Here is a 25519-nt window from a genome sequence, read left to right as displayed (position 1 = left end):
GGGGGAACAGACTTAAGCCGGCAGGTTTGAGGTTTGTCTGTGGCCGGCGTCCGAGAGTCACTGACTCGATGGATTGGGCTGCACTTGGTGGTCGTTTGGATGTATTGCAATGGCTGGACGCCAATCGGAATGACGGGTGCTCACCAGAGGCTGTGAATAGTGCCGCTGAAGCAGGTCACTTCCAGATTTTACTTTGGCTGAATTCGCACTATAGTGCTCAGTGGACGTCCCAGGCGATGGATTATGCAGCACAAGGGGGCCAACTTGAAATCGTGAAATGGATGCACGATAATCGCACGAAGGTAGCAAACACCACGGCAGCTATGAACTCGGCAGCCGAAAGTGGACATCTCGACGTAGTGAAATGGCTGCATGGAAATCGTACTGAAGGTACGACGTCTGCTATGAACAACGCAGCGGCAAATGGTCACCTTGACGTGGTAAAGTGGTTACAAGTAAACAGATCCGAAGGATGTACGAGTCGTACTACGACGCGTGCAATGGATTTAGCCGCGGGTGGAGGACATTTGGAGATGGTGCGGTGGTTGCCCAGTAATCGTGCGGAGGGGTGCACTACGGAAGCTGTAGATGGCGCTGCTTCTGAAAGGCATCTCGATGTAGTGAAGTTTCTATATGTGAATCGCACGGAAGGATGGACCACCTGAGCACTTGGAGGTGCCGAAGCTCGGGGAATGGAAGAAGTTCTGCAATGGATTCAAGGGCCGACTATTGAACTCTGTGATCCAGTAGCGGAGGACTCGTAACCGACCACGTGCTAGGTGTTTTCATAACAACAGATTAATTGTCTGGGAAATGGTGGTTGTAGGAGTGAGAAAGCAGATAACAGATGACAAATGGAAGATTCGTAGTATTCAAGTTCAAAGATAATAGCTCGCTTCATAGTTCCTGTTCATCAGTACAACTGCTCTCCTTAGGCCCATTCAATGACAAGATATGGAAACGTCTTCTCCAACATGACTGGAGCAGCGAAGCTACAACATCGCCCCCTTTACGCTACCTTTGAATGGTAGTACTGAATCGAGTGCGCACGGTAAACTTTAGCCCAAGTAGTTTAGAACACTTCCACTCGTCTACGTTTATGTAGAATTTTCAGTAAACTATGAAGCCTCGTCGACAACCAGTAGCAGCCAGAGGCCACTTGTCGCCTCGTCGATCCACTAATGCGAGTTTTGCTACCAACGTGAAAGACCCTTTGACTGTCAAATTCGCAGCCTTCACATGCACTGGCGTCTCGAACGGCAGGTACAGCATTGTCCGATTATCTTCAGCTGCTGTCGTAACTTGATCCCATGCAATTGGTAGAATGACTGTCATTCGGTGTTGCACGAGCTTCTCGTCTGCCATCCCACTCGCTTGTTCATAGATCGAGGAGCTCCCAGTATTGATTCCAGCATCAGCTAAGCACACGAGCACCTCCACTTCAACAGCTTCTGCTCGGTTAATCCAGTAATTTCGAGCACTGCGCGAAACTGCAAGCACCCCTTTCAACACACTAACGAAATCAGTGCCCAGTGACACGCCAAGTTGTGAGCGAGAGCGTGGCTTGGCTGTGAATGCCGTGTTCTCTGCATAAGTTAAAAACTGCGCACTGGAGAGAAGACGCTGTTCAGTGCGTAGTCGAGAGCAGAAGAAAAGCTTCGGCAACACCGGAGGGACAGCACATAACGCCACCAAAAGTTGCTGCAGTACGTGGGCTCCAACGCCTGGTTGACGAGAAGGTGAGAGCTTGGCAACGCGATCCAATTTTCCTCGTACATCTTCACTCAACGTCTTCAACACTTGTAAACTCCACTGAGATCCCCATTCTGTCGGAAAGTCGATGGAGTTTGGAGATCGTAGCAACAAAAACCCTTCGACCGCTGACGCCAATAAATTACACGAGCTGGTGTGAGCTTGAAGAGCGTCCAGGTCTCGCTGATCGGCACCGAGCAGCATACCACGTAGCACGTTAAACTTGTGCGCAAGAGCACGTAATTGCTTGCTCAATTGGCCCTCTCGTCCCACAGGATTACCCGGTGAATTGGTGTATGCAGCCTCTCCTGCTACCTGCTGTGTACTCTGCACAAGTTGTACCCATTCCAGTCGGAGAGAAAGCAGGTGGAGCTGGAGATCGAAGCGAAAACTTGACGTACGTGCCGCTTGCAAGTACGTACTAGCACGGGCTAGCAACTGCAGGCTATCGAGGTGCACTGATTGATCTGTTGATATGCGGGACTCAGCGCCACTCATCGTCTGTAGAGCGTGCAGCCAGCCACCAAAGCACTCGCTATCAGTCTTCGCTGCAACAACCTCCAGCAACTGAGAAGCCAACGTGAACCGTCCTCGTAACATCGCCAGCTTGGCCATCTCGTACCGATCTGCGTGAGTCTCGTAGTGCTCAGAATTAAGCAGTTGTCGCTCGAATGTAGAGATCATCTTGCTGATCTCGCCGTCTTCTTTAGCGACGGTCAGCTCTTGTGTCCAGAGGAAGAATGTAGCTACCACAGCCCGTAGATACGCAGCATCCGTTCGGTTGACACTGGAGAGTTCCTTTAGCAACGTAGACAGCTCCTTGTTGATCAAGTCGAAGTTTGGTGGTCGAAGTTGATCCCCGAGGGCCTTGAAGATGGACGTTCTGCGAGCTTTGATGACACTAGCGTCCATGTTACTATCAGCTAGGATTGACAGCAGCTCGATTAAACGTGGAGCTAGATATGTGGCGAGATGGTCGGAGAATTCCTGGCTGAGTTGAGCGATGGCTGCCAATGCGTAGTTCCATGTGCTCTTGGCAGCCACGGGTGCTCGTGGATGCAATAAGAACAGCAATTCATCGACACTGTGCTCTGACCCGTCAGCTGCGAGCTTCTGACGAGCGATATTCGCGATGATAGAAGTGTAAACCTCTCCGAATCGCGCATCCCTGGCAACAGCGAGCAGTTTCTTGGCTTCCTTGAGTAAAGCTTCAGCCTTGTCACCTAACTCGTGCTGCTTCGACCACTTTTCAAGCAGTAGCAGAGCTGATAATTTGATGCGCAAACTAGGTTTACCTTGGCTTTCAATCCTTGCAAAAACACCTTCCAGAACACTTGCTAGCTGTTCGTTGTTTTCGCTTTGCTTCGCAACGAGTTGTTGAGTTACTAGCAACGTGAAATTATGCACTATCGCACGCGGGTCTTGATCCAGTACATGATGCAGCACTTGTCCGTGCATCTCCATTAAAACACCAGGATACGCAGCAGTCAGCATAGTCATGGCACGTAAACTCGCCACTGCACTCTTGTCATCAGCAAGTCTTTCGTACAGTTCTGCACAGTGAGTCCAGGCTTGCTGCGCCTCCGTAGAGTTCGCCACTGCATCCGCCAACAAGCAGCACAACACCGTCGTCTTGTCCTCCAGAGTTAATGTCAGCGCGTCGTTCTTAAAGGAAGATGATAGTGGTAGAAATGCACTCGCTGCTTCAATTGCAGCGCGGCGTTCATCGTGATCGTCAGCAGAAATCCCCTTGAGAATCTGCTGCTGCACTGTCGTGTCGTGGACAAGTAGGGAGGGCATCGTGGCCACCACCTGGAGCGTTAATGTCCGTGTTGTGACACTGGTAGGATGCGTTAAAGGACCTGTGAGGTGGGTTAGTAGCTGCAGTATCGTTAATAACAAGGTTAGTATTCGTTCTACCTTGTTGAGGGTGTTGTTCTACCGTAGACTACCCACCTTGTTGGAATCGTTCACTTGTGCCACGTGACTTTTTGCACGTTGGAAGACTCTCAGGATAGCGCTTCGCGCGATGTCATTCTCACTGCGAAAATATACGAAACATTAGTGTATTCTACCTTGGAATTTACCTCATTCTACCTTTTTACTTACCTTATAGCAAAGTGCTCGGCTAACTTGGTGAACACGGCGGATAGGAAATCTGGCCACGAGAATGACTCGACTGTGAATAGTCTAGAGTAGAACAGGAAACACTCGGCTAGAGATCCCGCCGCGGAGGCAGGGTTGGTTGATTGTATTTGCAGAGCCTTGACTTGGACCTCGAGCTGGGCGAACTCGCGCAGATGGAGGTCGGTGGGGGAGCTCTCCACGCGACGGGGGTTCAGAGCTAAGGGGAACTGGTCGTTGCGTGCCGCATACTGCGAGTCGGCCGCGGGGTTCCCGTGGAACACGCGGTAGTGCGCGTGGGGCACAACGAAGCCAGCCAGCATGGTTAGTTGATCTGGTGCAGATAATTGTTAGGGAAGGGTTTTAGCCAATGATAGACGGTAGTTGAATTAAGAAGAAGACTATTGGTTGGTTATAGTGATTGTCGTTTTGGCCAATCGTGGTCACGTTTGATGGAATCAGATTACCGGTTGAGTCTTTCAAACGTTGGGAGGCGTAACGTTTTCTAGAGGTTGAGTTGAGTTAAAGTTATATCTGATTCACATTTGACAAGCATGGTGGACGTGGTGCTACCGTTGAACTCGAGCATTATCCTGGAGCCCGCGGAGACTGTGGCGTTCCGTCTGCAGCACGACACGGAGCTCAAAGCGCTACTGTCTATTCACAATGCGTCGGAGGACTCACCAGTCGCGTTTAAAGTGAAGACAAGGAGACCAGACAGTTACTTGGTGTGTCCTCATCAGGGTTTACTGGAGCCCAACGGTTCGACGTCCATCGTTCTCATCCTACGACAAAAAGATTGCAATGAGCTGCTGCAATTGGACGCAAAAGAGCGGCAAATAATCAACGACAGGTTTCTCGTACAAAGTATCCAAATGGACCAGAGCTTCTACGAACGAGCCAAGCGGAAAACATCCAAGGACATGGCGGACGAGCTTACTAGAATGTGGGCGCAGGTAGACAGACAGTCGATCTCTAGCAAGCAACTGGAGTGTCGCTTATACCGGAACATGGAGGAAGAACTGCAGCAATTGAGTCGTACTCGAGATGATCCACCGGACACCACAAACGGCGTGTCAATTAGAGGAAGCTCACGACGCGTCATAGACAGTAGAAAGGGTGATCGAGAGGTCATTGTGATCCGTAAGAGATACAACGAGGTAGGTGAGGGAGTTTACGATGATCATTTCGATGAGGCTGGCTAACTATTCTACGTCTATGCGAAAGCTGATGGCGCTCGTAGAACAACTCACGGTGCGGCGTGACACTTTGGCTGGAGATTTAGCCCTGATAGAGCAGCAGTTGCAACAGGTTACAATGGATGCACTGCAGGTGCGAGGAGCGTTAGGAGGGACCAACGAGTCAATTCGGCTGCGAGGTCCGTGAAGATAAAACTGGACGTCAGTTGGTTCAAGGGGTAACGATTGCAGTTTGTACATTAAAATGTAAACGTTGAGACTTTTGATATTTTAGATACTGAAACGGCAAACGCTTGTGCTAACACAAGGCGAGATGGCACTGTAGCGTATCCTTCCGTGGTGACCTCTGGTCGTCAATACCTTGAGCGCCGGTGATGTCAAACGGTTGACTCAAACCAGTGTCAATGCTGAGACGACCTCACTTTAGGTGGCAACAGGGCGGACGCTACAACTCAGTTCCTGATCGAGGCGTACGATGCCACGTTTCCATTGAGAAACTGCTGTGGAAGCTGCTCAGATTACAAGTGCATTAGAACGCATGTGTATCCGCCGAGTTTGTACATGTGTACGATTTCTTTGGAGAGTATATGTGATTCCCGTCTACATTCACTACAGCGACGTGAGGCGCTAGAGTAGTGGCTATAAGTACTAACTGTACATGTAGTGAAATGTGATTTGGGGCGATTATGATCAGCAGATACTACAATGACACCGGATTGTCTTCTAAAGGATTGAAAGAAGATATTAGTCGACGAGATGGGCTACTCAATCATCGTGGACGGGAATCAATAATTATCCACACCTCTTCAATGAATACAGTATTGTTGCAAGTGAATCCCGATGATGCGACCGACACTGTACCCGTTAATGTCGCCCGTAATCGACAACATTATAAAGGTTGATACTTGGCCAACAACATTTCCACGTACTATACACCACCATTTTTTTTTTACCGTTAAGGTCGTGATAACGTGTTGACAAACGACCGCAAAACTGGATAATTCATGTCCGGTAATCAATGTATGATTATATAGCGATACGTACCGACTATGTTAAACTAAACTTTAAAAAAAATACTAACCCGCATGATCACGAACGCAGCAGGAAATTCAACCTCACGAGTCCAGCAATCTCAGAGCACAAGCAGTATCGCACCAGCTCTCAGATGACCTCACCACTTTCACTTTTGACTCCTACAAGCAACACCTCGCTGAAAGGAAGCCCACGAACTGATTCAAACTTCCTCCATGCCTCCACCTAGCGACAAAGGAGAGTCCGATAATCCAAAGCAGGCGACTCGGACGCCCGCAGAAGTGCGCGATCATGTGGGCTCTCACATGGAGAAGGCAATGGGCGAGAGTTTTCCACAGGTCGAGATACGCTTTAGAGGCGTATCCATCGCAGTCGACGTCGTGGTCAAGGATTCAAACGACGCCAACATCGAACTCCCAACTCTGTTTAACGCTATTAAGACAAGCTACCACGAGCTGCGTTCCACCAAAAACGTCGTCAAGAAGCAGATCCTCAAGAATGTGAGCGGTACGCTCAAGCCTGGAACCATGACTCTCGTACTGGGTCAGCCTGGTTCGGGCAAGTCGGCCTTGATGAAGCTTCTAAGTGGGCGCTTTCCAAAGGACAAGAACATCTCGGTGGAAGGGGAGGTGACGTACAACGGAACGCCAGCTGCTGAGCTACAAAAGCGCTTGGCTCACCTAGTGTCCTACGTACCTCAACACGACCGGCACTATGCTTTACTGACTGTTAAGGAGACCCTTGAGTTCGTACACGCTTGTTGTGGTGGCGACCTGGCAGAGTACTGGGAAAAGCAATTCGCGCACAGCTCTCCAGAGGAAAAAGCAGAGGCGTTGGAGGTAGTCCGAGCCATGTACCAGCACTATCCAGACCTCGTGATCCAACAACTCGGACTGGAAAACTGCCAGAACACCGTTGTGGGAGATGAAATGCTGCGTGGTGTGTCTGGTGGCGAGCGCAAGCGAGTGACGACTGGCGAGATGGAGTTCGGCAACGCGTACGTGAAGATGATGGACGAGATCAGCACTGGTCTGGACAGTGCAGCTACCTTCGACATCATCACGACGCAGCGCAGTATCGCCAAGAAGTTCCGCAAGACTGTGGTCATCTCGTTGTTGCAGCCTTCACCTGAAGTGTTCGCGTTGTTTGACAACGTGATAATTCTGAACGAAGGACGAGTCATGTACAATGGTCCTCGTGAGCAAGCACTGGGTTACTTTGAGAGTCTTGGCTTCAAGCGCCCACCTCAACGTGACGTCGCTGACTTCTTGATGGATCTTGGGACCAGCAAACAACTCCAATATGAAATTGACAAGGGATTGGGTCCTCGTTATCCACAGCATTTTGCGGAGGCGTTTGAACGATCCTCCTACTTTGCCCAGGTGCTGAAGGATCTTGATGAACCTGAGCTACTTCAGCAAACGTGGTCTCAACCAGAGTTCTACCAGTCTTTTGGAGCAAGCACTTTTCTGCTTATGAAGCGACAAATTACGATGATGAGACGTGAAATGTCGGGGCTTATCGGACGTTTGGCGATGAATACGGTCATGGGACTATTGTATGGCTGCGTCTTTTACCAAGTCGACCCGACAGATCCACAGTTAGTGATGGGGGTCATCTTCGAGGCAGCACTCTGCTTATCGATGGCGTTGTTGGCGCAGATTCCAGCCATCATTGAAGCTCGTGACGTCTTCTACAAGCAACGAGGCGCCAACTTCTATCGAACAGCATCTTACGTGCTATCCAACTCAGTGAACCAGATCCCTCCCATTATACTTGAAGTGATCGTATTCGGGTCGATTGTGTACTGGATGTGTGGCTTCGTGCGTTCATTGTGGAGTTTTATCTGGTTCCTGGCGCTGTTGTGCCTCACCAACCTTACATCTGCAGCGTTTTTCTTCTTCTTGGCAAGCGCGTCACCCAACGTCAACGTGGTCAACCCAATTGCCAGTGTTGCAGTCGAATTCTTTGTCTTGTTTGCTGGGTTTGCCATTACGAAGGACCAGATTCCGGATTATCTCAGTTGGCTTTACTGGATCAACCCCGTGGCGTGGGGTGTTCGCTCTCTCGCTGTGAACCAGTACACTGAAGCGCGCTTCGACACGTGCGTATATGACGGCGTTGACTATTGTGCCATGTACGGCATGAAGATGGGGGAGTTCGCATTAAGTTCGTACGAGGTTCCTTCGCAGAAACACTGGCTTTGGTATGGCATGTTGTATATGATGGCCTCGTACATGCTCTTTATGTTTCTATCGTTCCTCTCGCTGGAATATCATCGCTACGAAAGCCCCGATAACGTGACGCTCGGTGGCGAAGCCGGCAGCAAGAAGGCCACGGAAGGCTACGCTCTTACTCGGACCCCACGAAGCGTACAGGCATCTGAATCTGACGCTGCTATTAACGTTGCTCCTGACTCGAAGTACTCGTCATTTGTCCCAGTTACAGTGGCGTTCAAGGACTTGTGGTACACTGTTCCTGACCCAGCCAACCCAAAAGAGACCATCAATCTACTCAAGGGTATTAGTGGATATGCTCTTCCTGGTACTATTACTGCACTCATGGGGTCTTCGGGTGCAGGTAAAACAACGCTGATGGACGTGATAGCTGGTCGAAAAACCGGTGGCAAGGTTCAAGGACAGATTCTACTAAATGGACACCCAGCCACCGATCTCGCAATTCGTCGCTCGACTGGATACTGTGAGCAGATGGACATTCACTCCGAGTCCTCGACATTCCGTGAAGCGCTGACGTTTAGCGCGTTCTTGCGCCAAGGTGCTGACATTTCCGACAACTACAAGTACGAATCGGTGAACGATTGCCTGGACTTACTGGACCTGAACCCGATCGCTGACCGGATCATTCGTGGCAGTTCCATGGAGCAGATGAAGAGGTTAACAATCGGAGTGGAGCTTGCTGCACAACCGAGTGTACTCTTCCTGGATGAACCGACAAGCGGTCTTGATGCTCGCTCGGCCAAGTTGATCATGGATGGCGTTCGTAAAGTGGCGAACACGGGACGCACCATTATCTGCACGATTCATCAGCCCTCAACTGAAGTTTTCCAAGTGTTTGACAGAGTCTTACTGCTCAAACGTGGAGGTGAGATGGTGTATGCAGGTGAGGTGGCAGAACTAGTCGAGTATTTCGAGTCAATTGATGGGGTGGAGAAGCTCAAAGACGACTACAATCCCGCGTCTTGGATGTTGGAAGTGATCGGCGCTGGTGTTGGCAACAGTAACGCTGATGAGACTAATTTCGTGAGTGTTTTCAAGTCGAGTTCAAATTTCGAGAGTCTCCAGGCGAATTTGAACCGTGAGGGTATTTCTCGACCGTCTTCGTTGATCCCAGCGCTGGAGTACAGTGACAAACGTGCTGCCACCGAACTGGCGCAGATGAAGTTGCTGCTGCAACGTTTCTTCCGAATGTACTGGAGAACGGCATCGTACAATTTGACCCGCTTTGGAGTTGCACTGGTAATGGGTCTCCTCACTGGAATCACTTATCTCGACACGAACTACAGTTCATACGCCGGCGTCAACTCCGGGATGGGAATGGTATTCTCCGTCATGGGCTTTGTCGGAGTTATCTCGTTCAACAGTATGGTGCCAGTTGCAGCAAAAGAACGCGGAGTCTTTTACCGAGAACGAGCTGCGCAGACCTACAACGCTTTCTGGTATTTCTTCGGGTCGGGTATGGTGGAAATCCCGTACACATTTGCAGCTGTACTGGTGTTTATGGCTGCTTTCTATCCGATAGTCGGCTTTACAGGAGCGTACGCTTTCTTCACGTTTTACCTCATTTTGTCGCTCTACGTTCTCTTTCAAGAATACCTCGCTGAATTCGTCGTTTTCCTGTCTCCTAATGTGGAAATCGCCGAGATTTTGGGAATGGTGGTGAACTTGATCACCTTCCTCTTCTCGGGCTTCAGCCCACCGGCGGTGGCACTTCCCGAGGGCGTCAAATGGATCTATACTATCAATCCCCTGACATACTCGCTTTCAGCTTTGGCTACTGTTGTATTTGGAGATTGTCCTAGCGACAATAGCAACGCTATCGGCTGCAGACGGATGGAGAATGTGCCACCAGCTTTGCCAAGTGGCATCACTGTCAAGGAATATTTGGAGATCAATTTCTTGATGAACCACAGTGAGATCTGGAGAAACTGCGGCATTTTATTCGCTTTCGTCATTTTTGTCCGTGGCTTGACGCTTCTTGCCATGCGCTTCCTCAACCACCAGAAGAAATAGGAAGTCCCCGCTTCATAATAAAATGCCAATACTTCCGAAGTAATTTTTCGTATTGGAATCACTACTTTCACGTGTAGTTGCGTCCTTGCAAACAGGAATGTTGGTAAGAGATCAGTTTGCACCGCGTGTGGTAAAGCGCTAGCCTTGCCTGCCATTCAATTGCCATGAATGAGACCAAGAGGGCAGTAAGCAAACTCTTTTGTTGTTGACATGATGCGAACACTCATCTCCTTGAAGAGCCAATTTTGCCTTTTTCACTCTTTTGTCCATCATCTGTTTCCACTTTAACCAAAGTATCATTTCATTTGCTAGCCAATGACCATCACTCCTCGTCCATGATCACTACGTTTCTCTTCATTCTGCAATCCACCGGGTCGCTATGACGCCGGAGCTACTGCCGCTCAAGTCATACGACACCTTCGATCACTCGGTCTCCAAGCGCACTCCGCACCCTCAGGATGTCGCCGGCTGTCTGTCCCGCCTTCTGCTGGACTGGGTGCGGCCGCTAATGACGCTCGGCCAGCGCAAACAGCTCGACGTCGACGACGTATGGCCACTACGTTGGGAGCTACAGGCGAACACAGCGTCGTATCGCTTCTCCAGCGTCTACGAAGCCTCTCGGTCCATGTACAAGGCTTCAATAATGTGCTTTGGCCGCCGTATCTTCCTCACAGGCGTCACATTCCTCGTCTCCATGCTCTGCAACTTACTGGGACCCGTCGTGCTTAAAGAGGTGGTCTCCAGCCTCTCCGTATTAGCCGAAGAAGATCCAAACGACGAGACTGCAATACTACAGACCATTTGCATCTGGGTAGCCACACTCTTCGCCGCTAAAGTGTTGCAAGCTTTAGCAGACACATACGCCAGATTTTACTCCGAAATAATCGCAATTAAACTCGTGGCATCAGTCAAGACACTGATTTTCCGGAAAACTTTAAAATTGAACGCTCAAGCGCGCAGGGACAAGTCCACAGGAGCCATAACCAACATGTACACAGCCGACAGTGACGCGATATTGGCAACAGCCTTTTTGGTGCATCAACTGTGGCTTATCCCGTTGCAAATTGCCATAGTCAGCTATATGCTGTACGACGTACTGGGCGTTGCTGCCTTAGCCGGTGTGAGTGTGATTGTTGCCATGTTGGGCGTCAACCACGTGATTTCCAAGTGGATGTTCGCGTGCCAGCGAGTGTATCGACGCAGCAAGGACGTGAGGATGAAAAAAGTGACAGAAGTGTTCAAAGCTGTGGAAATTGTCAAGTTCAATGCGTGGGAGGAGCGCTTGATGGGTCAAATTAAAGTAACTCGGGCCAAAGAGATGAAGGATCTGTTTAAACGACGTCTGCTGGCATGTTTGAGCGTCGTCATGCTCTGGGGCATGCCGGTGTTTATCAGTGTGGCATCTTTTGGAGTTTACGCGGGCGTGATGCAGCGAACCTTGACTCCAGCGATCGTGTTTACCAGTATTGCGCTCTTCCAACTCATCCAGGGTCCGCTACGCATGATCACCAACATTCTACCCATGCTCGTGCAGTCGAAAGTGGCGCTGGAACGCATTGGAGCGTTCCTGGAGATGTCTGAGCTGGAGTCTGACAGTGTTATGCCAGCTGATCATCCACAGGGCGAACACTACGTTATCAGGAAAGTGATTGTCGCTGTTGAAGGCGGCGAATTCGGCTGGGACCAAGACTCTACGCTGTTGAGGAACGTGAATCTGGAAGTGAAGGCAGGAGAGTTTGTGGTTCTACATGGCTCCGTTGGATGCGGTAAGTCGTCGCTGTGTTCTGCACTTCTTGGTGAAATGGTTAAGCACAACGGAACAGTATTCGTCGGAGGGTGTGTGGCGTACTGCTCGCAGCAGCCGTGGATCCAGAATATGACAGTCCGAGACAACATTTTGTTCGGTCTTCTGTACGACCGCAAGAAGTACGAGAAAGTGCTGGATGCTTGTGCGTTGACAGCAGATCTCGACTCGCTAATAGCAGGCGATTCGACCGAGATCGGTGAACGTGGGATCAATTTGTCAGGAGGCCAGAAGGCGCGTATTGCCTTGGCTCGAGCTTGCTACAGCGACGCAAGCGTGTTCCTGCTGGATTCGCCTTTGTCGGCAGTGGACGCTATTATACAGAACGAGATATTTCAAAAATGCATGCTGGGACTACTCAAGAACAAGACCATCATCCTCGTGACTCATAACCCCGAGATTATTGAATCTCCGCATATTTCTCGAGCTGTGACTATCGATGAGTTGGGAGCGCTAGTGGAAACACACCACGCGGATAATCCACTCGAGACGGAGATGCCACTGGTGTCGCCTTTCGCAGCTCAACCGTACGGTGCTGTCACTTTTGGAGCTAAGAATGACGGAGAGAATGGTCACGGACTTCTTGAGACTGATTTACTTATCGACAAGGAACCCCGGACTGACGATGACAGCGATCGCAGTAACATCCTCAATCTGGCAAATGAAACCAATGAGTGTGACGACGAGATGGCGTTGATTTCACCGTGCACTCCATGCGCAGAGGCGAAACCGAGAGCTCTGTCTTCAATCGCTGGTGACAAAATTACTGATCTTGAAAAACTGGGGAAGCTGGTGGATGAAGAGGAGCGAGTGGAGGGACAAGTGAGCCACCACGTGTTCAGCGCATATTATCGCGCAGTAGGTGGCTTCCCGATCGTGTTTCTATTCTTGATGACCTCTGCGTGCTGGCAAGCGTTGCAGATTTCGAGCGATTTCTGGCTAGGTGCATGGTCGAGTGACGGCGTCCGCAGTAAGGAATCCATATCGTACCGGCTTAGTATCTACACAGCTCTTGGTCTCGCTTCAGCGTTGATGGTCTTCGCGCGGATGTTTATGACTGCGGTGTATGGCTTACGTGCGGCTCGGCGGATGTTCGACGCGATGACAGACGCGCTCATGCACGCCCCTATGCGCTTCTTCGATGCCAACCCGATCGGCCGCATTTTAACGCGTTATGGTAGCGACGTATCTGTCGTGGACTCCAACATCCCACCGCTGTTCAGTCGAATGTCGTCGACGATATTCTCGGTAGGATGCAGCGCTGTCACCGCTGCGATTGTGATCCGCTGGAAGGGGCTTCTTCTGTTGCCAGTAGCTTATCTTTACTACCGCATTGGATCCTTCTACATTCGTCCGGCCCGAGAGCTACAACGACTGTCAAAGACAACGCAAGCCCCTGTGTTAAACCATCTATCGGAGACTGTGGATGGTGGCGCGGTTATTCGAGCTTACGGCCGTGGTCACGTGCATCGATTCCAGGTCACACACAGCGCGAAGCTGGACGAGAACAACAAGATTTGGTTCGGCCAATTGTGTGTTTCTCAGTGGTTCTCACTCCACATCCAACTCGTCGGTAGTCTGTTGGTTCTGGTGGTCACTGCATCGCTCGTGTTGCTTCGTCATCAACTAGGAGCTGCTGTGATTGGTCTCGCCTTCTCGTACGCACTGAAAGTATCTCAGAACCTCGAGAGGTTAGTGCAGGCACTCTCTCAAGTGGAACCTATGATGGTGAGTCCGGAGAGACTTCAAGAATACGCGGATATTATCCAGGAAGCACCGTCACGCCTACCACTTGATCCACCCAGCAAAATACACCCAAAAACTTGGCCGTCAGCTGGATCGATTGAATTTAACCACGTGAACTTCCGATACAAGGACCAAGGCCAACTGGTCCTACGTGACCTGAGCTTTTCCGTCCACGGCAGTGAGAAACTCGGCATCGTTGGCCGAACTGGTGCCGGCAAGTCTAGTCTAACCATGGCTCTCTTCCGAATCAATGAGTTGGCTGCTGGGTCGATCTATATCGATGGTGTTGACGTCAGTACAATTGGCTTGACGACACTGCGTGAGAAACTATCCATCATCCCGCAAAACCCTGTGTTGTTTAAGGGCACCTTACGCAACTATTTGGACCCGTTCGATGACTTTAGCGACGACGAATTGTGGACGTGTCTGCGTCAGGTGGGTCTCGGCTCTCGTATCGAAACGGAGGATGGCAAACTGGATGCACTAGTCGAGGAGAACGGCGAGAACTACAGTGTGGGTGAGCGGCAAATGTTGTGTATGGTGTGTTCGCTACTCCGCAAGTCGCGTATCGTGATATTCGACGAAGCCACTGCTGCTGTAGACCACGCTACGGATCAAGCTTTACAACGGGTAATTCGCGAGGTGTTCAAGGACTCTACCGTGCTCTCCATCGCGCATCGACTAGACACGATACTTGACTCGGACCGCATTTTAGTGATGGATGATGGCAGCGTGAAGGAACTCGCCAGTCCTGCTGAGCTTATCCGGAAAGGTGAAGGCCACTTCTTTGATCTCATGGAGGAAGGAGGATATCTGGACCGCTTCCAGCAGAACAATGTCGTTATTGAAACGTCCACCACGCACTAGATCAGAAACAGTGAGAAAAATGCCGATCGTATCGAATTCGAGAATATGTGGAGTTATGGAATCGCAGCCTGCTATCATTACTGATTGGTTTAATGCTTGGTAAGTATGTCCTACAGGATGTCGATGGGCACGATGATCTCAAGGGCATGCGGATGCTTCGCGTAATCTTACGATGTCTGCAAGTGATTTTGTTCATACTAGGGATCCATCGTGCTTTCTTGCGAATGGATACATAAGCGAGGCTTACAAATATCCATGGATATCGCTTTCTTTGTGGCGATGCTGAGTACCTACAGTGGTGGCGCCATTTACATTGAATCGACATGCCTCGCCTTGGACGATCACGACTTCGAAGCATCAAGTTCAACAGTAGGAATCTTTATCGCTGCCATGAATTGTGTGTGCTCTTGCTGTGTGATTTCTCTCTCGGCCGATTTACTGTTTTGTGCTGTAAGGTGCACTGAAAAAAGATATCCCACTCCTTCCTCGATATCTCAGTTCTTTACATTGACGAGTTACATGTATCTGTGGGCATTTTTCCGTCCAGTCAGTTTGCTCATGGTGACTAAAACGTAACATGAAGCTGATGCCAGTATGTGTGAAGAAAACAGTGAAATCTTTAGCGTCGTTTAAGAGGGATAGACGCAGTACATGTATTCGCTGGGCTCGTGCATCATACTTTCGGCAAGGCTACTGCTCCGATTAACCACGTTACAATTTGTAGACTACAACTGCGACGAGTGCTCCGTACATGTTCGTAATGGTGGTCACCATGACGCATAAACTGGATCGCACCTCCATCACTGGGCTACTTCTTCGATCAAATACCCCATGAATCATTTTGAGGAGTGGATACTGGCCAGATCCACACGTCAAGTGGCTAACGCCGTTAAATCGTCAACTGCTCTCGAGTCGAAAAGTTGACGATCGTGGCGTGGGCTTAACCCAACGATTGAAGCGACAGATTAAACAAAACTTTGCCTAAAAAGGTTAGTGTGGTTCATTTTTTATGTGTACTGGATTGCGGTACTATCACGATATTGTATTTTCATGTGGGAAACGCTACGTTGCCGATATAAATTACCTGCAGTCGATCGCGGTGAAAACGTGCAAGATGGTGAAGTGACGTGGAGCGGGGCATTTTAATCAGGCCTTTGCCCAGATCATTGTTGAGCACAGTTGTCCACGCGGAGAAATGAGTTTTGGTTGCTCAAAGGTTTCTACAACGTGATGATGACCGTCCCGCGTGACAATCACCACCGCTATGGCGAACCGATAAGGAGGGTACTGCAACTGCAACTGAGTCAATTGACGCGCAGTGTAGCACGTCCGATCGTGCGGACACTGGCCACGCACTATTATGCAGTGCAAGTTGCCATCGGAGACTCTGCTGCATTGATAATCTCGTCGACAAAGCTGCATTGACGACGAGCAAGGATAGCAGCTCGAAAGAAACGACGGAGAGGACAGGCAGTGCGTGCAGTCGAACCGAGGTGGATCTGCGCGGCATTTGGAGAAGGAAAAGAGAGCAGCGCGGTCCGAACGCAGTGCACGGAATGGGCGATCACGATACGACTACGGGGGTGTTTTTCGTTGACTATTCCGACGTCGCCAGTTGGACAGTGTGTCCAATTGAAGCGACATCGTCACGCCGTGGAGGGGCCAAGTGGGACCATGAACGCACGGCAGGGTGAATGATTCACTGAATAATGACTCCAATAATGTCGCGAAGAAATAAAGTAGAGAGATCACCATGGAGCTCACCCAAACTTTTCCTCCGAATTACAAACTGCCACAACCCTCTTTCGCCAAGCAAAATCGTCTGGGTGCAACGCCAGCCAGCCACTGACAACCATGAACATGACGTTTTTGAGTGCATCATCAACTCAATGCTGCTCCTCCGTTTATCTTTACAATAAAATTCAAATACAAAATGCACAAAGTGGCACTACATTCTCAAAGTTTATCCTACACTTCTCTTCTGCCACCCACGGCTTTCGGTGAAAAATCATCGTTTATCAAATCTTGTGTCCGGCTCAAGTCGTCCCATTCCCGTCTCTACCCAAACGTCCCATACAACGTTGTCGTTATCCCTTTCTATACGCAATTTCTAACCGAACGGATGGGAGTCAGAGCACAAGTCCACGTGGTTACCGCCTTCACTTTCCTCACTCTCGAATACGACGTCGCGAAGGCAACTGACCATCACTCCTGTGTCATGGCTCGGGGCCTCTCGTCGTCGCGGGTGGCGGGACCCGCGGCCTCCACGTCCAGCAACGAGTCTCTAGGCTCCTCACGCGTATGGACGCCTCTGCGCGAGAACTACTTCGAGCCCCCGCTGCTCTCGTCGCGCGAACGAGCCTACCTTGTGCGCAAATCATGCGAGGCTGCGCAGGAGCTCGTGGAGCGCGCACGCAGCGCCGGCGGGCCCATCGCTTGGCGCCACGTGGAGAAGAACAACGGCGTGCAGATTTACGCAGGCTCTCCGCGCTCAACAGCAACCGGTGCGGCCCTCACCGCCGCCAGCATGTGCGGTGTGACTAGTGTACCGGGCACTGTGAAGGAGGTGGCGTCACTCTTCCAATTGGGCTCAACACGGCAAATGAAGGAGTTCGCTAGAGCGCATAGAGAGTGGTTCTACGATGGCGTGGTGTTGCATACTCTGGCCCCTAGGACGAAGGAGAAGCCTTTACACCAAGTGACAGCCAAGTGGATGGTTGTGCAGATGCCACATGGTTTGCCGCATCGCGATTTTTGCTACTTGGAGTGTCAAGACAAGTTTATTGATGCCAGAGGACGCAAAGGATGGGTATTGGGCCAGCACTCGATCAAATTGCCGGGCTGTGACGACCTGAAGAGGGAATTCGGCCTCGTACGTGGCAGTTTGTACCATTCCGGCTTCGTCGTAGTGGAAAGTGAGGAGCGACCGGGTCATGTGGATGTGATTCACTTGGTGCAACTGAACTTGAAGGAACACACGCCTGTACCAGCCAGTCTATTGAGAATGAGAGTGTTGTTCGTCGCCCAGGTGAGAAACATGCTGAGGAGCAAACGTCTCAATGAGCAGAGATACCTGAGCGATCTGGAACTCGTCCCCAGGAAGTACAGAGCCAGATGTGCCGTGTGTCAGGACTCGTTCTCGCTGTTATTATTGAGAAAGCTGAACTGCAGAAAGTGTGGAGAAGTTGTGTGTGCCGCATGCAGCAAGGAATTCCCCATTGAGAACCGCAACTTCGCGGCTACTAATGGAGGAGACGAGGTGCGTAAACTACGTATCTGTATGCACTGTTTCCAGGTGATTACGAACGCCCCCAAGCCCACGTCAGCACTGGTAGAACCGCCGCATTCCTCCACCATGTCGATGAGTTTCTTGGGTTATCACGACGATGAACGACGAGCGTCACGAGTGGGACATCATGGACGTAGAGAAGAGGAAGCGCCCAAGATTTTCTTGCAGTCGATGCGACGTGAGAAGCCCTCAAGTCGACGCATGTCCAGCACGTCTCCGATTCCTGGTTTTGGTGCCGATTTACCACCTTCAACGTCGCGTCATCGCTCACGTGGACAACCGGACGCAGATTTGTACAGGAGATCACAGAGATACCAGCAGCAGCAACAGGACTACAGTCGTTCGCGTGACCACCGTGGCAGCCAACTCATGCGACCGTCTGACTTCCGACCCAGCCAGAGTTTGTCACTGGATGACCCCATTGCGAGGGGGGAAGGACGATACACGTTGCAGATGCCAGGACCGCCGCCAGTGCCGTCTCCTGCCTCGATTTTCGATCGTCCAGCTACTGGAGCTTCACGACGTCCTCAGAATGGAATTCCACGCAGTCAAAGTAGTGATATGCTGCTAGGAGCAGGTACGGGTGGCCGCAATATGAGCAACTTCAGTCGTCTACAGGAGTTGAGTAGTCGCGAGCGGCTAGAGCAACTACAGCGTCAAGACAACTACATGAGTCGTTCCAGCATCGACCACCGCATGCCGGATGCGTACATGTCTGCGTTGCAGCAAGCAAGTCGTGACAAGCACGACTTTGACGCTCCTCCGATGTACCAGGCCCCACCCAGCGATTTCGGCGCGTATGGCGCGACGTTAGACGACCACGCGGTGATTCCTGACTTCGGCACGTATGATTCGACGCTTGATGATCCAAATGCACCGCCTCCACTGGATATGAGTGCGCTGACAACGTCTGCGTCGACTATTCCGATTGAACTCAACAGTATGAGTATGGCTGCTATGCCGCCTACTGCGCCCAGAGATGGTGGACGTGAGCACGAACTCTTGCGCCAACGAGAACGCGAGATGGAACAGCGACGCTCGTCCACAAGCTCGGATTCTTCTGCGAGTTCTATCGACATTGACACGTATGATGACACACCGGGCCGTGCTGTGGTTCCTCCGATTGCTGAGCAGAAGCACGATGAGAGTATTGGACGTATGACGCCCAAAACACCAGTGCAAAACCCCGTTGATTCGATTGAGAATGGCCTGAAAGCAGCGAAAATCTACGACACTGACGAAGACTCCGAGACGTCCATGGGCGCTTCGGACGATGAAGAGGAGCGCCGTGTCAGCACCAAGCTTAGCACGTTGTCCAATGCTCTGCCTCGTAAGCCAATCGATGATGATGCTGAGGAGACTAAAGCACATGAATTTGCTGAGACTCCAGCGTTGCCGCCCCCGTCTCCTTCTGCTCATACTGCAACACGTCAGGTGCTGGAACGCCCGTCCATTGCGAACTCGTCGGTAGGCTCGCAATTGGCTCCTAGATTTACGAACAACACACACGCTGTGGAAGTTGTTGCACCCAAGAATACCGAGGTCGTTGAAGATCTCATTGACCACGACCAGCAGCTGCAGCGATCGAAAGTGGAAGACTTAATCGACCATGAGTATCAGAAGGAGTCGATCACGACACTGGACGAGCGAGTATCCAAAAAATCTCATGACGATGGAGGCGTGGATGTTGTGACCAGGAAGTACACGCTACACGGACGTTATGATCAAGCGGAGAAGACCAAGCACGAACAGCTTTCGGAGTCCGAAGATGAGGCAATTCTCAACACTGTCGGGTGTGATATGAACTACTTGGATGCCGATATGCGTCAGTTCCACGACCAGTCATTGTTTATCCGCCAGAGTCGCGATGGCACGTCGTCCCAGTTGAAGGATGGAGTATCTTCATACGAACGCATGCCAACGTCTCCCAAGACCGAGAGTGGTAAAGCTTTAGACCTGGCTAAACCCTCGCGTCCTTCTATCAGTCGCGAAGAAACCTTTGTTCTTGACAACATGTCAGTGGAGGAACAGCAGCGATCCGCGAACACCCGAGTGGTGCTGGGCTCCAGTGAACTGAGCTCGCCATCAACCACTCGAACGGATGACCACTTTGCCACTGATGTTAGTCTCGTCTCAGCTCCTGTGGACGGTACTGCTGATGACTTGGCTTTCGACGGAGCCCAGCGCGACAGCGAAGTGCCTCGCGCTAGTTTGGCCAATCTAGTGGAGGATGAACATACTACTCCTCCCGTTATTCCAGTGTCCATGATGTTGTCAGCTGACCCTGAGCAGACAAGCGGTGATGAGGTTTCGGAAAGCCGTTCGCGCGCATCCAGCAGAATTTCGTTCTCCTCGGTCCCCAGCAGCAGCGCTCGTGGCAGCAGTATCTGTAGCATGGGTCTGGATGCCATAACCCCGCCTGCAACGCCACCGTCGTCCTCGCCTGTTGCGATTGAAAGGCTTTCGGCTACCTCAGCATCATCCCCTGCTGCTGTGCCTGCATTGGATCTTGCAGCGACTAATCCTTCGATTGGCAACGAGGCTGCACTTCAACCGCGAAGCAACAGTAATGCGCCGGCGTATCTTCCTGATCGTTTCCGCACAGAGCAGCAAAGCTCAGCAAAGGAGCCTTCCGGCTCGAGTACTCCAAGACAGAGCAACGACAGCAACTCCACTCTTGACAACTTTCAGTTGAATTTCTCGGCTTCTTTTAACGCTCATCAAGAACAGAAATCTCAAGCTAGTGGTGTCGTCGAAGGAATCTCACGTTTGGCACAAGACGAACGCAATCGGGCCAGTAGTTCCAGCAGTACAGGCAGCAGCGATGTCCAGGTGTTCCGCTACCAGTCTGTTGGGTCCTCAGTGCTGGACACAGTCCCCGCTTCGGGAGTGTCAGAGGATGAGGACAGCGAGGATGAGAGTATGCTGCTGTCAGCTCGGAAGCTGTATGGGCGCTTCGGCAACACGAAGCAACTGTCCAAGCTGGGCGGTGATCGTCCTGGATTCCAGCAGACTCTCACCCAAATCCAGCAAAGTTTCGACGAACTATCAAGCGATAGCGAGGACGATGAGAAAAAACCTGCAGCCCCATAGCATCGGTAGATTGGTGAGGAAGGCGGTGCTGGAGTATCACATGGAGTGTAAATGATCGTGTAGATGTCGTACATAGGGCACCACCGTATAAAACCTTTACAGCAACATAGAGCCCCTGATTTCGTTTATTTTTGAGTACCGGAAGGGACATGTGAAGTAGAGCTTACTCTGCCATAAACAACACTCAAATACTTTTTTTTTTTTACAGTAGTAGTAGCCCCAATCTTACATTGCCATGAAGTTTGTAAGGAAATATCCTAACCTATAAAATGACAAAGCCGTGCGTTCGCCCGGAATGGGAGCCACAGAAATGGTGACCGTTGTGACACTCATGTTGCTCCATAATCCACCGCATGTCATGCGCGTCGAATGACACCATGCATGATATTACCTCAATTACCCGAAATGTCGTCTTAAATGCATTTTCCGGCAGCTTCCTGCTCACAATCGTCGCTACCGGTCAGATCACGTTCACAATGCTCCAAATTACGTAGTCCAACCTTTGCCGTGCCTTCATCTTTACGCGGCTCGTAGATCACCTCCTGGATGCGATTTAGGGTAGCCAATTCCGATTTACGAGCATTCAGCAAGCACGACCCTACTAATTTTTGACTCGAGACCTTCGGTGGCCAGTGAATCCACGGCAGCATTGTATTCCTTTACTACGTGAAGGTTCTTGACCGACCGAAGCTTTGCCGTAAGCTGTTTGTGAGTGTTCAGCAATATCATCAGAGACCCCTTTTGACCTGACCCTAGTGACTGTGGAGTCGGAAGACTTGAGTCGCCCACGACGACTAAATCCTCGGCACCGTGCGCTAAAGCTGTCTTGACACCGTTATTCATCCCAGTGTATGCAGCGAGGTTCACCGTGGTGGACGGGAGACAAGCGTTTGCAGCGATCACTATCTTCCATTCAGGGAGGCTCCATAATATCCAAGAACAGCTACTATGACCACCTTATTGATCGGTCTTGGTTGATCCGCCAAAAGACATAACGGATCCTCGGTAGTCGCGCGGTAGCTTCGCATAGTCCCTACCGGTGTCATCCGAGATTTCGTTTTCTTCGGTTGTCAACACGTGGGCTACTGATATGAGACTGCGTCAAACAAATGTGATTAATGCGGCTTTGAGAGTTATCGAGATCTTCGCGTTTAAAGTTGGCTGTTTCAATTTCGTACATAAGTGAGTTTGCGAGAAAAATGACCTTTTCTCTTTTCAAAAATTTGAACAGGGAGTACCGACAGCGTTCAAGATCTCAATCTTCAACACGCCAGATTATTAGCCAGCCATGCCCGAGCACCACCCCGATCAACCCAGCCTTCTCGAACCAGGCTCACCGCAAGCAATGCCAAGCACCCTGCCCACCACAACAACCTGTCAGGATGCCGCCAGCCCTAATGTGGAGTCCCTAGATGCCATTACACGCAAAGTCGTAGGGGAGGACGAAGGCGATGACTCAAATGAAGGAGATCGTCTTGTTCCTTCCGCTAGTGAGAGTGAGGAGTACGATGATAGTGGCGATGAGAGCTTCACTCCGGACTCAGAAGTTGCTGACAGCGACGTCGAATCCCTCTCAACCGCCAGCTCCTCCAGCGGTCACCAAGAAGAAGAGGACAAAAGCAACTTTTTGTTCGAGGGGGTCCTACGAGCTCGGATAACTGAGATTATAAACGCTGACTCGTGCGAAAAGCACTGCGTGCAGGGAAAAGCTCGAGAGCTCGAGCGTTTGCTGACATCGCTGAATTAAATGACGAAAAGCGAGCGCATGACAAGTTTGCACACGCTACTGGCACTTCTCATGATCGCACTTCTCATGATCGCTCCGACAGCAGAGCGCTTGACATTTGGACGATGGATCAGTTAGTCGAGGCTGTCAAGACGGCTGCGTCTAATGCAACTACTGTGTATGTGCCACATGGAGGTGACCTATTTAAAGGGTTCAAGAAGGAACTCACAGAGCTCTAGAAAGGCTGGACGGGATTCAGCAATACCAAATATTTTCTATGGACTCCAGCAAACCCGGTGTGGTGTGCTGCCGCAAGCGTCCTGACTCGGAGGTTGTAGAGGTGGATTTGTGTCGTCAGTTCGACGGAGTATTGACACTGCAGGATAAGGTCACTTGAATGCTGACCGATCATCTTGAAACGTTGCCCCCCCCCCCAACACTGAAAAGATTGCCCAATCTATTCGGCCCTGCTTTCCTGATGAATCTCGCGACGACCCGCTGCACGAGAAGCAGAGTCCCCGACAGGAAGAAAAAGCAAATGTCGCGAAGAAAGCGAGGCGTACACAACGTGCTGCAATGGCTGTAGCAGCCAAACGAAATCAAGATCAGCGCTGAAGTGTGGGCGCAGATGGCACTTCCGAGCCAATCTATGATGACGCACCAGCGCCTGTGAAGTCAAAAAAGGCCCCGACGGCCAAAACACCACGTCCGCAGGCAAAGAAGCAAAGGACTGCAGATTGATGATGATGTAGCTTCAGTATGAGCAGACGGTTGGTCAATGTTTCTTATGTCCAAAGGAAATCAAAATGTTACTTATGATCAGATTTAAAAAAAATCAAAATATATCCCTTAGGATTTGAAGTCACTCTATTTAATTGCTCTTTTCACAACGTTAGACTCAACAATAGATCAAATGAATACCGCCAATGGATTCCTTGCTCAATTTTACGTCTAGATCAACAATAAAAAAAATCGCGTTTTCCCGTCCAACATGAAGATAATTTTTTTTTGCCGACCTCAACCAAATTAGACGTACATGCGCTCAATAGAGAGCTAAGACGTTCACCTATCGAGTAAAAGTCTTAAATCGCGATTCGTACTTAGGTTCATCCGATATATTTTGTTTAACGCAGTCTCAATTGCACCCTTCGTCCAACATGAGTACCGCCTCCTCCGCTGGCGTGGCTTTGCCTCTAGGCCCCAAACAAACGCTCGCAACCGTGTCCAGCACCTTTAACAAAGCGTGTATCTCCTCTGGACTGGTGGTCGTGCCTTCCCTCTCGCAATGTAAGAGGCTGATGAGTTACTGTCTGACATCTGAGGCCGTCTTGGTCTCACCAGTCACTGTACTTGATGCAGCACCTTCGGCACCAGGCACCGTCTAGAACCAAAGAATGTGTTCATAACCTTTGTTAGACCTTGTAATTCCTGTGGGCGTCCAGCTGACTCTTCGTTGGCATCGCTGTTGTCACCATCGCTTGCTGAGCCACCGTCTGACGAGTCTCCGGAGAATTGGATCTTGAACGCGTCCTCGTCTGTCACCCCAGAGTCTAGGCGACCTTCGTCTCGCTCTTGTTGCTCCAAAATCTTCTCCCAACGCTCGGCACATGTCAGACGATCTGCCGATACGCCCAACGCGTCTTCAGGCGACCTCTTCATGACTCCGACGGGTGTCGGATATCCTCGTCGCTCAACCGATGGAGGTTGGGTCGCCAGCCATTGTTCGTAGAGTTCGCACTCCCCTTTTGAACAACTGTCGGTCGCAACAGTTCTCATAGGCAAGCACTTGCCAGTCCTTGTAATTCTTGGAGTCCAGACGCACGTAGCCCTCGCCGCGCGACAGATCTCCGATAGAAACCAGCATGGCCAGTTTATCGAACACTGAAACGTACGCTGTCCGTTCTGAGACGTTCGTCAATACGATACGCGCTGGCCATGGTGAAACTGCGTCACTGATGGGATGACCTTCTCTGTACGTCGAACACATAGTACATGTTGTTCCTGTCTCGCCGCGCGTTTCGCTAGTTGATACTCGAGAGACTCGTGGCCAGGTATGGCTAAGGCTTCGGTCGGTCCAGCATTGACGTGTGTGCTGTACTCCATACTATCACCATGTTCTTCGTCTTGATCAGCGGGATGCGCACTTCAGTTGGAAGTTGTGCAGCACCATGGAACAGATCCAGCCGTAGTCCGGCCGGGATCATGAAGTCCGTTCCCAGCACCACATCAATGCCAACGCTATGCGCCATTACCCACATCTCGAAATCGTAGACCATCTCCCACCCGAGTGTGATCTTCACGAGCGCTAGTCGCGTCGTCGACACCTTGCCTTCACTGATGCCTTTAATATCGATGCTACATCCATAATCTGGAATATTATGTGGTGAACTGACAGTTCGCTTCTGGGGACAAGGGACTGATTGATGGAATGTGACCCGATCCAGTTCTGAGACTCGTGGTCGACGACGGCGCGTCATTGATTACATCATCATATGTGAATATTACGTAATCATCGGGGTGGATCGACATGATGCAATCATTTGGACACGAGATCTACCCTCAAGGATTCGATCTACTGTACTGATTTGTATCTATAGTACCACGCGACCAGGTTACAGAGGGGATAGAAAGGGCATC

At 50.7% G+C, this 25519-nt stretch overlaps 10 protein-coding genes across 10 annotated transcripts; 7 read left to right on the top strand and 3 right to left on the bottom strand.

Moving 5' to 3' along the window:
• Positions 1-68: 68 nt before the first annotated feature.
• PPTG_06167 (hypothetical protein) lies at positions 69-873 on the top strand (the record flags this gene model as incomplete). Its single annotated transcript, XM_008900056.1, has 1 exon — positions 69-873. One exon carries the CDS (start codon positions 69-71, stop codon positions 663-665), a length of 597 nt encoding a protein of 198 aa, XP_008898304.1. The 3' UTR covers positions 666-873.
• PPTG_06166 (hypothetical protein) lies at positions 837-4241 on the bottom strand. The gene is made up of 3 exons (XM_008900055.1): positions 3862-4241; positions 3709-3793; positions 837-3633 (listed from the first exon to the last, which is right to left on the bottom strand). Exons 1-3 carry the CDS (start codon positions 4197-4199, stop codon positions 1111-1113), a joined length of 2946 nt encoding a protein of 981 aa, XP_008898303.1. The 5' UTR covers positions 4200-4241; the 3' UTR covers positions 837-1110.
• A 168-nt stretch (positions 4242-4409) lies between these two features.
• Positions 4410-5380, top strand: PPTG_06165 (hypothetical protein). The gene is made up of 2 exons (XM_008900054.1): positions 4410-5036; positions 5104-5380. The coding sequence occupies exons 1-2, from the start codon at positions 4431-4433 to the stop codon at positions 5260-5262; spliced, it is 765 nt and encodes a 254-aa protein (XP_008898302.1). The 5' UTR covers positions 4410-4430; the 3' UTR covers positions 5263-5380.
• A 942-nt stretch (positions 5381-6322) lies between these two features.
• On the top strand, positions 6323-10395 carry PPTG_06164 (hypothetical protein; the record flags this gene model as incomplete). The annotated part of the gene is made up of 1 exon (XM_008900053.1): positions 6323-10395. One exon carries the CDS (start codon positions 6323-6325, stop codon positions 10355-10357), a length of 4035 nt encoding a protein of 1344 aa, XP_008898301.1. The 3' UTR covers positions 10358-10395.
• Positions 10396-10478: 83 nt separating this feature from the next.
• PPTG_06163 (hypothetical protein) lies at positions 10479-16772 on the top strand. Its single transcript, XM_008900052.1, has one exon. It carries the CDS (start codon positions 10737-10739, stop codon positions 14772-14774), a length of 4038 nt encoding a protein of 1345 aa, XP_008898300.1. The 5' UTR covers positions 10479-10736; the 3' UTR covers positions 14775-16772.
• Positions 16773-16940: 168 nt separating this feature from the next.
• PPTG_06162 (hypothetical protein) lies at positions 16941-21346 on the top strand. The gene has a single exon (XM_008900051.1). It carries the CDS (start codon positions 16993-16995, stop codon positions 21154-21156), a length of 4164 nt encoding a protein of 1387 aa, XP_008898299.1. The 5' UTR covers positions 16941-16992; the 3' UTR covers positions 21157-21346.
• A 223-nt stretch (positions 21347-21569) lies between these two features.
• Positions 21570-21806, bottom strand: PPTG_21828 (hypothetical protein; the record flags this gene model as incomplete). The annotated part of the gene is made up of 1 exon (XM_008900528.1): positions 21570-21806. One exon carries the CDS (start codon positions 21804-21806, stop codon positions 21570-21572), a length of 237 nt encoding a protein of 78 aa, XP_008898776.1.
• Positions 21807-22444: 638 nt separating this feature from the next.
• On the top strand, positions 22445-23020 carry PPTG_06161 (hypothetical protein; the record flags this gene model as incomplete). Its single annotated transcript, XM_008900050.1, has 2 exons — positions 22445-22836; positions 22915-23020. 2 exons carry the CDS (start codon positions 22445-22447, stop codon positions 23018-23020), a joined length of 498 nt encoding a protein of 165 aa, XP_008898298.1.
• Positions 23021-23159: 139 nt separating this feature from the next.
• Positions 23160-23279, top strand: PPTG_21827 (hypothetical protein; the record flags this gene model as incomplete). The annotated part of the gene is made up of 1 exon (XM_008900527.1): positions 23160-23279. The coding sequence occupies one exon, from the start codon at positions 23160-23162 to the stop codon at positions 23277-23279; it is 120 nt and encodes a 39-aa protein (XP_008898775.1).
• A 944-nt stretch (positions 23280-24223) lies between these two features.
• PPTG_06160 (hypothetical protein) lies at positions 24224-24541 on the bottom strand (the record flags this gene model as incomplete). Its single annotated transcript, XM_008900049.1, has 1 exon — positions 24224-24541. The coding sequence occupies one exon, from the start codon at positions 24539-24541 to the stop codon at positions 24224-24226; it is 318 nt and encodes a 105-aa protein (XP_008898297.1).
• Positions 24542-25519: the final 978 nt, after the last annotated feature.

This window comes from Phytophthora parasitica (assembly GCF_000247585.1).
Source record: "Phytophthora parasitica INRA-310 unplaced genomic scaffold supercont2.9, whole genome shotgun sequence".
Lineage (NCBI taxonomy): Eukaryota > Oomycota > Peronosporomycetes > Peronosporales > Peronosporaceae > Phytophthora > Phytophthora nicotianae.
The sequence above is the reverse complement of the archived record's forward strand: the minus strand, read 5'-3'. Positions and strand labels throughout refer to the sequence as shown.

What these genes read in the sequence shown, in the direction of transcription:
- PPTG_06166 (XM_008900055.1), bottom strand. Translation starts at nt 4,199, where the DNA reads ATGCTGGCTGGCTTCGTTGTGCCCCACGCGCACTACCGCGTGTTCCAC. An exon ending in GCCGAGCACTTTGCTATAAG is followed by an intron (nt 3,794 to 3,861) that starts GTAAGTAAAAAG and finishes ATATTTTCGCAG; the next exon opens with TGAGAATGACATCGCGCGAA. An exon ending in AAGTGAACGATTCCAACAAG is followed by an intron (nt 3,634 to 3,708) that starts GTGGGTAGTCTA and finishes ACGATACTGCAG; the next exon opens with CTACTAACCCACCTCACAGG.
- PPTG_06165 (XM_008900054.1), top strand. Translation starts at nt 4,431, where the DNA reads ATGGTGGACGTGGTGCTACCGTTGAACTCGAGCATTATCCTGGAGCCC. An exon ending in TCCGTAAGAGATACAACGAG is followed by an intron (nt 5,037 to 5,103) that starts GTAGGTGAGGGA and finishes TCTATGCGAAAG; the next exon opens with CTGATGGCGCTCGTAGAACA.
- PPTG_06163 (XM_008900052.1), top strand. Translation starts at nt 10,737, where the DNA reads ATGACGCCGGAGCTACTGCCGCTCAAGTCATACGACACCTTCGATCAC.
- PPTG_06162 (XM_008900051.1), top strand. Translation starts at nt 16,993, where the DNA reads ATGGCTCGGGGCCTCTCGTCGTCGCGGGTGGCGGGACCCGCGGCCTCC.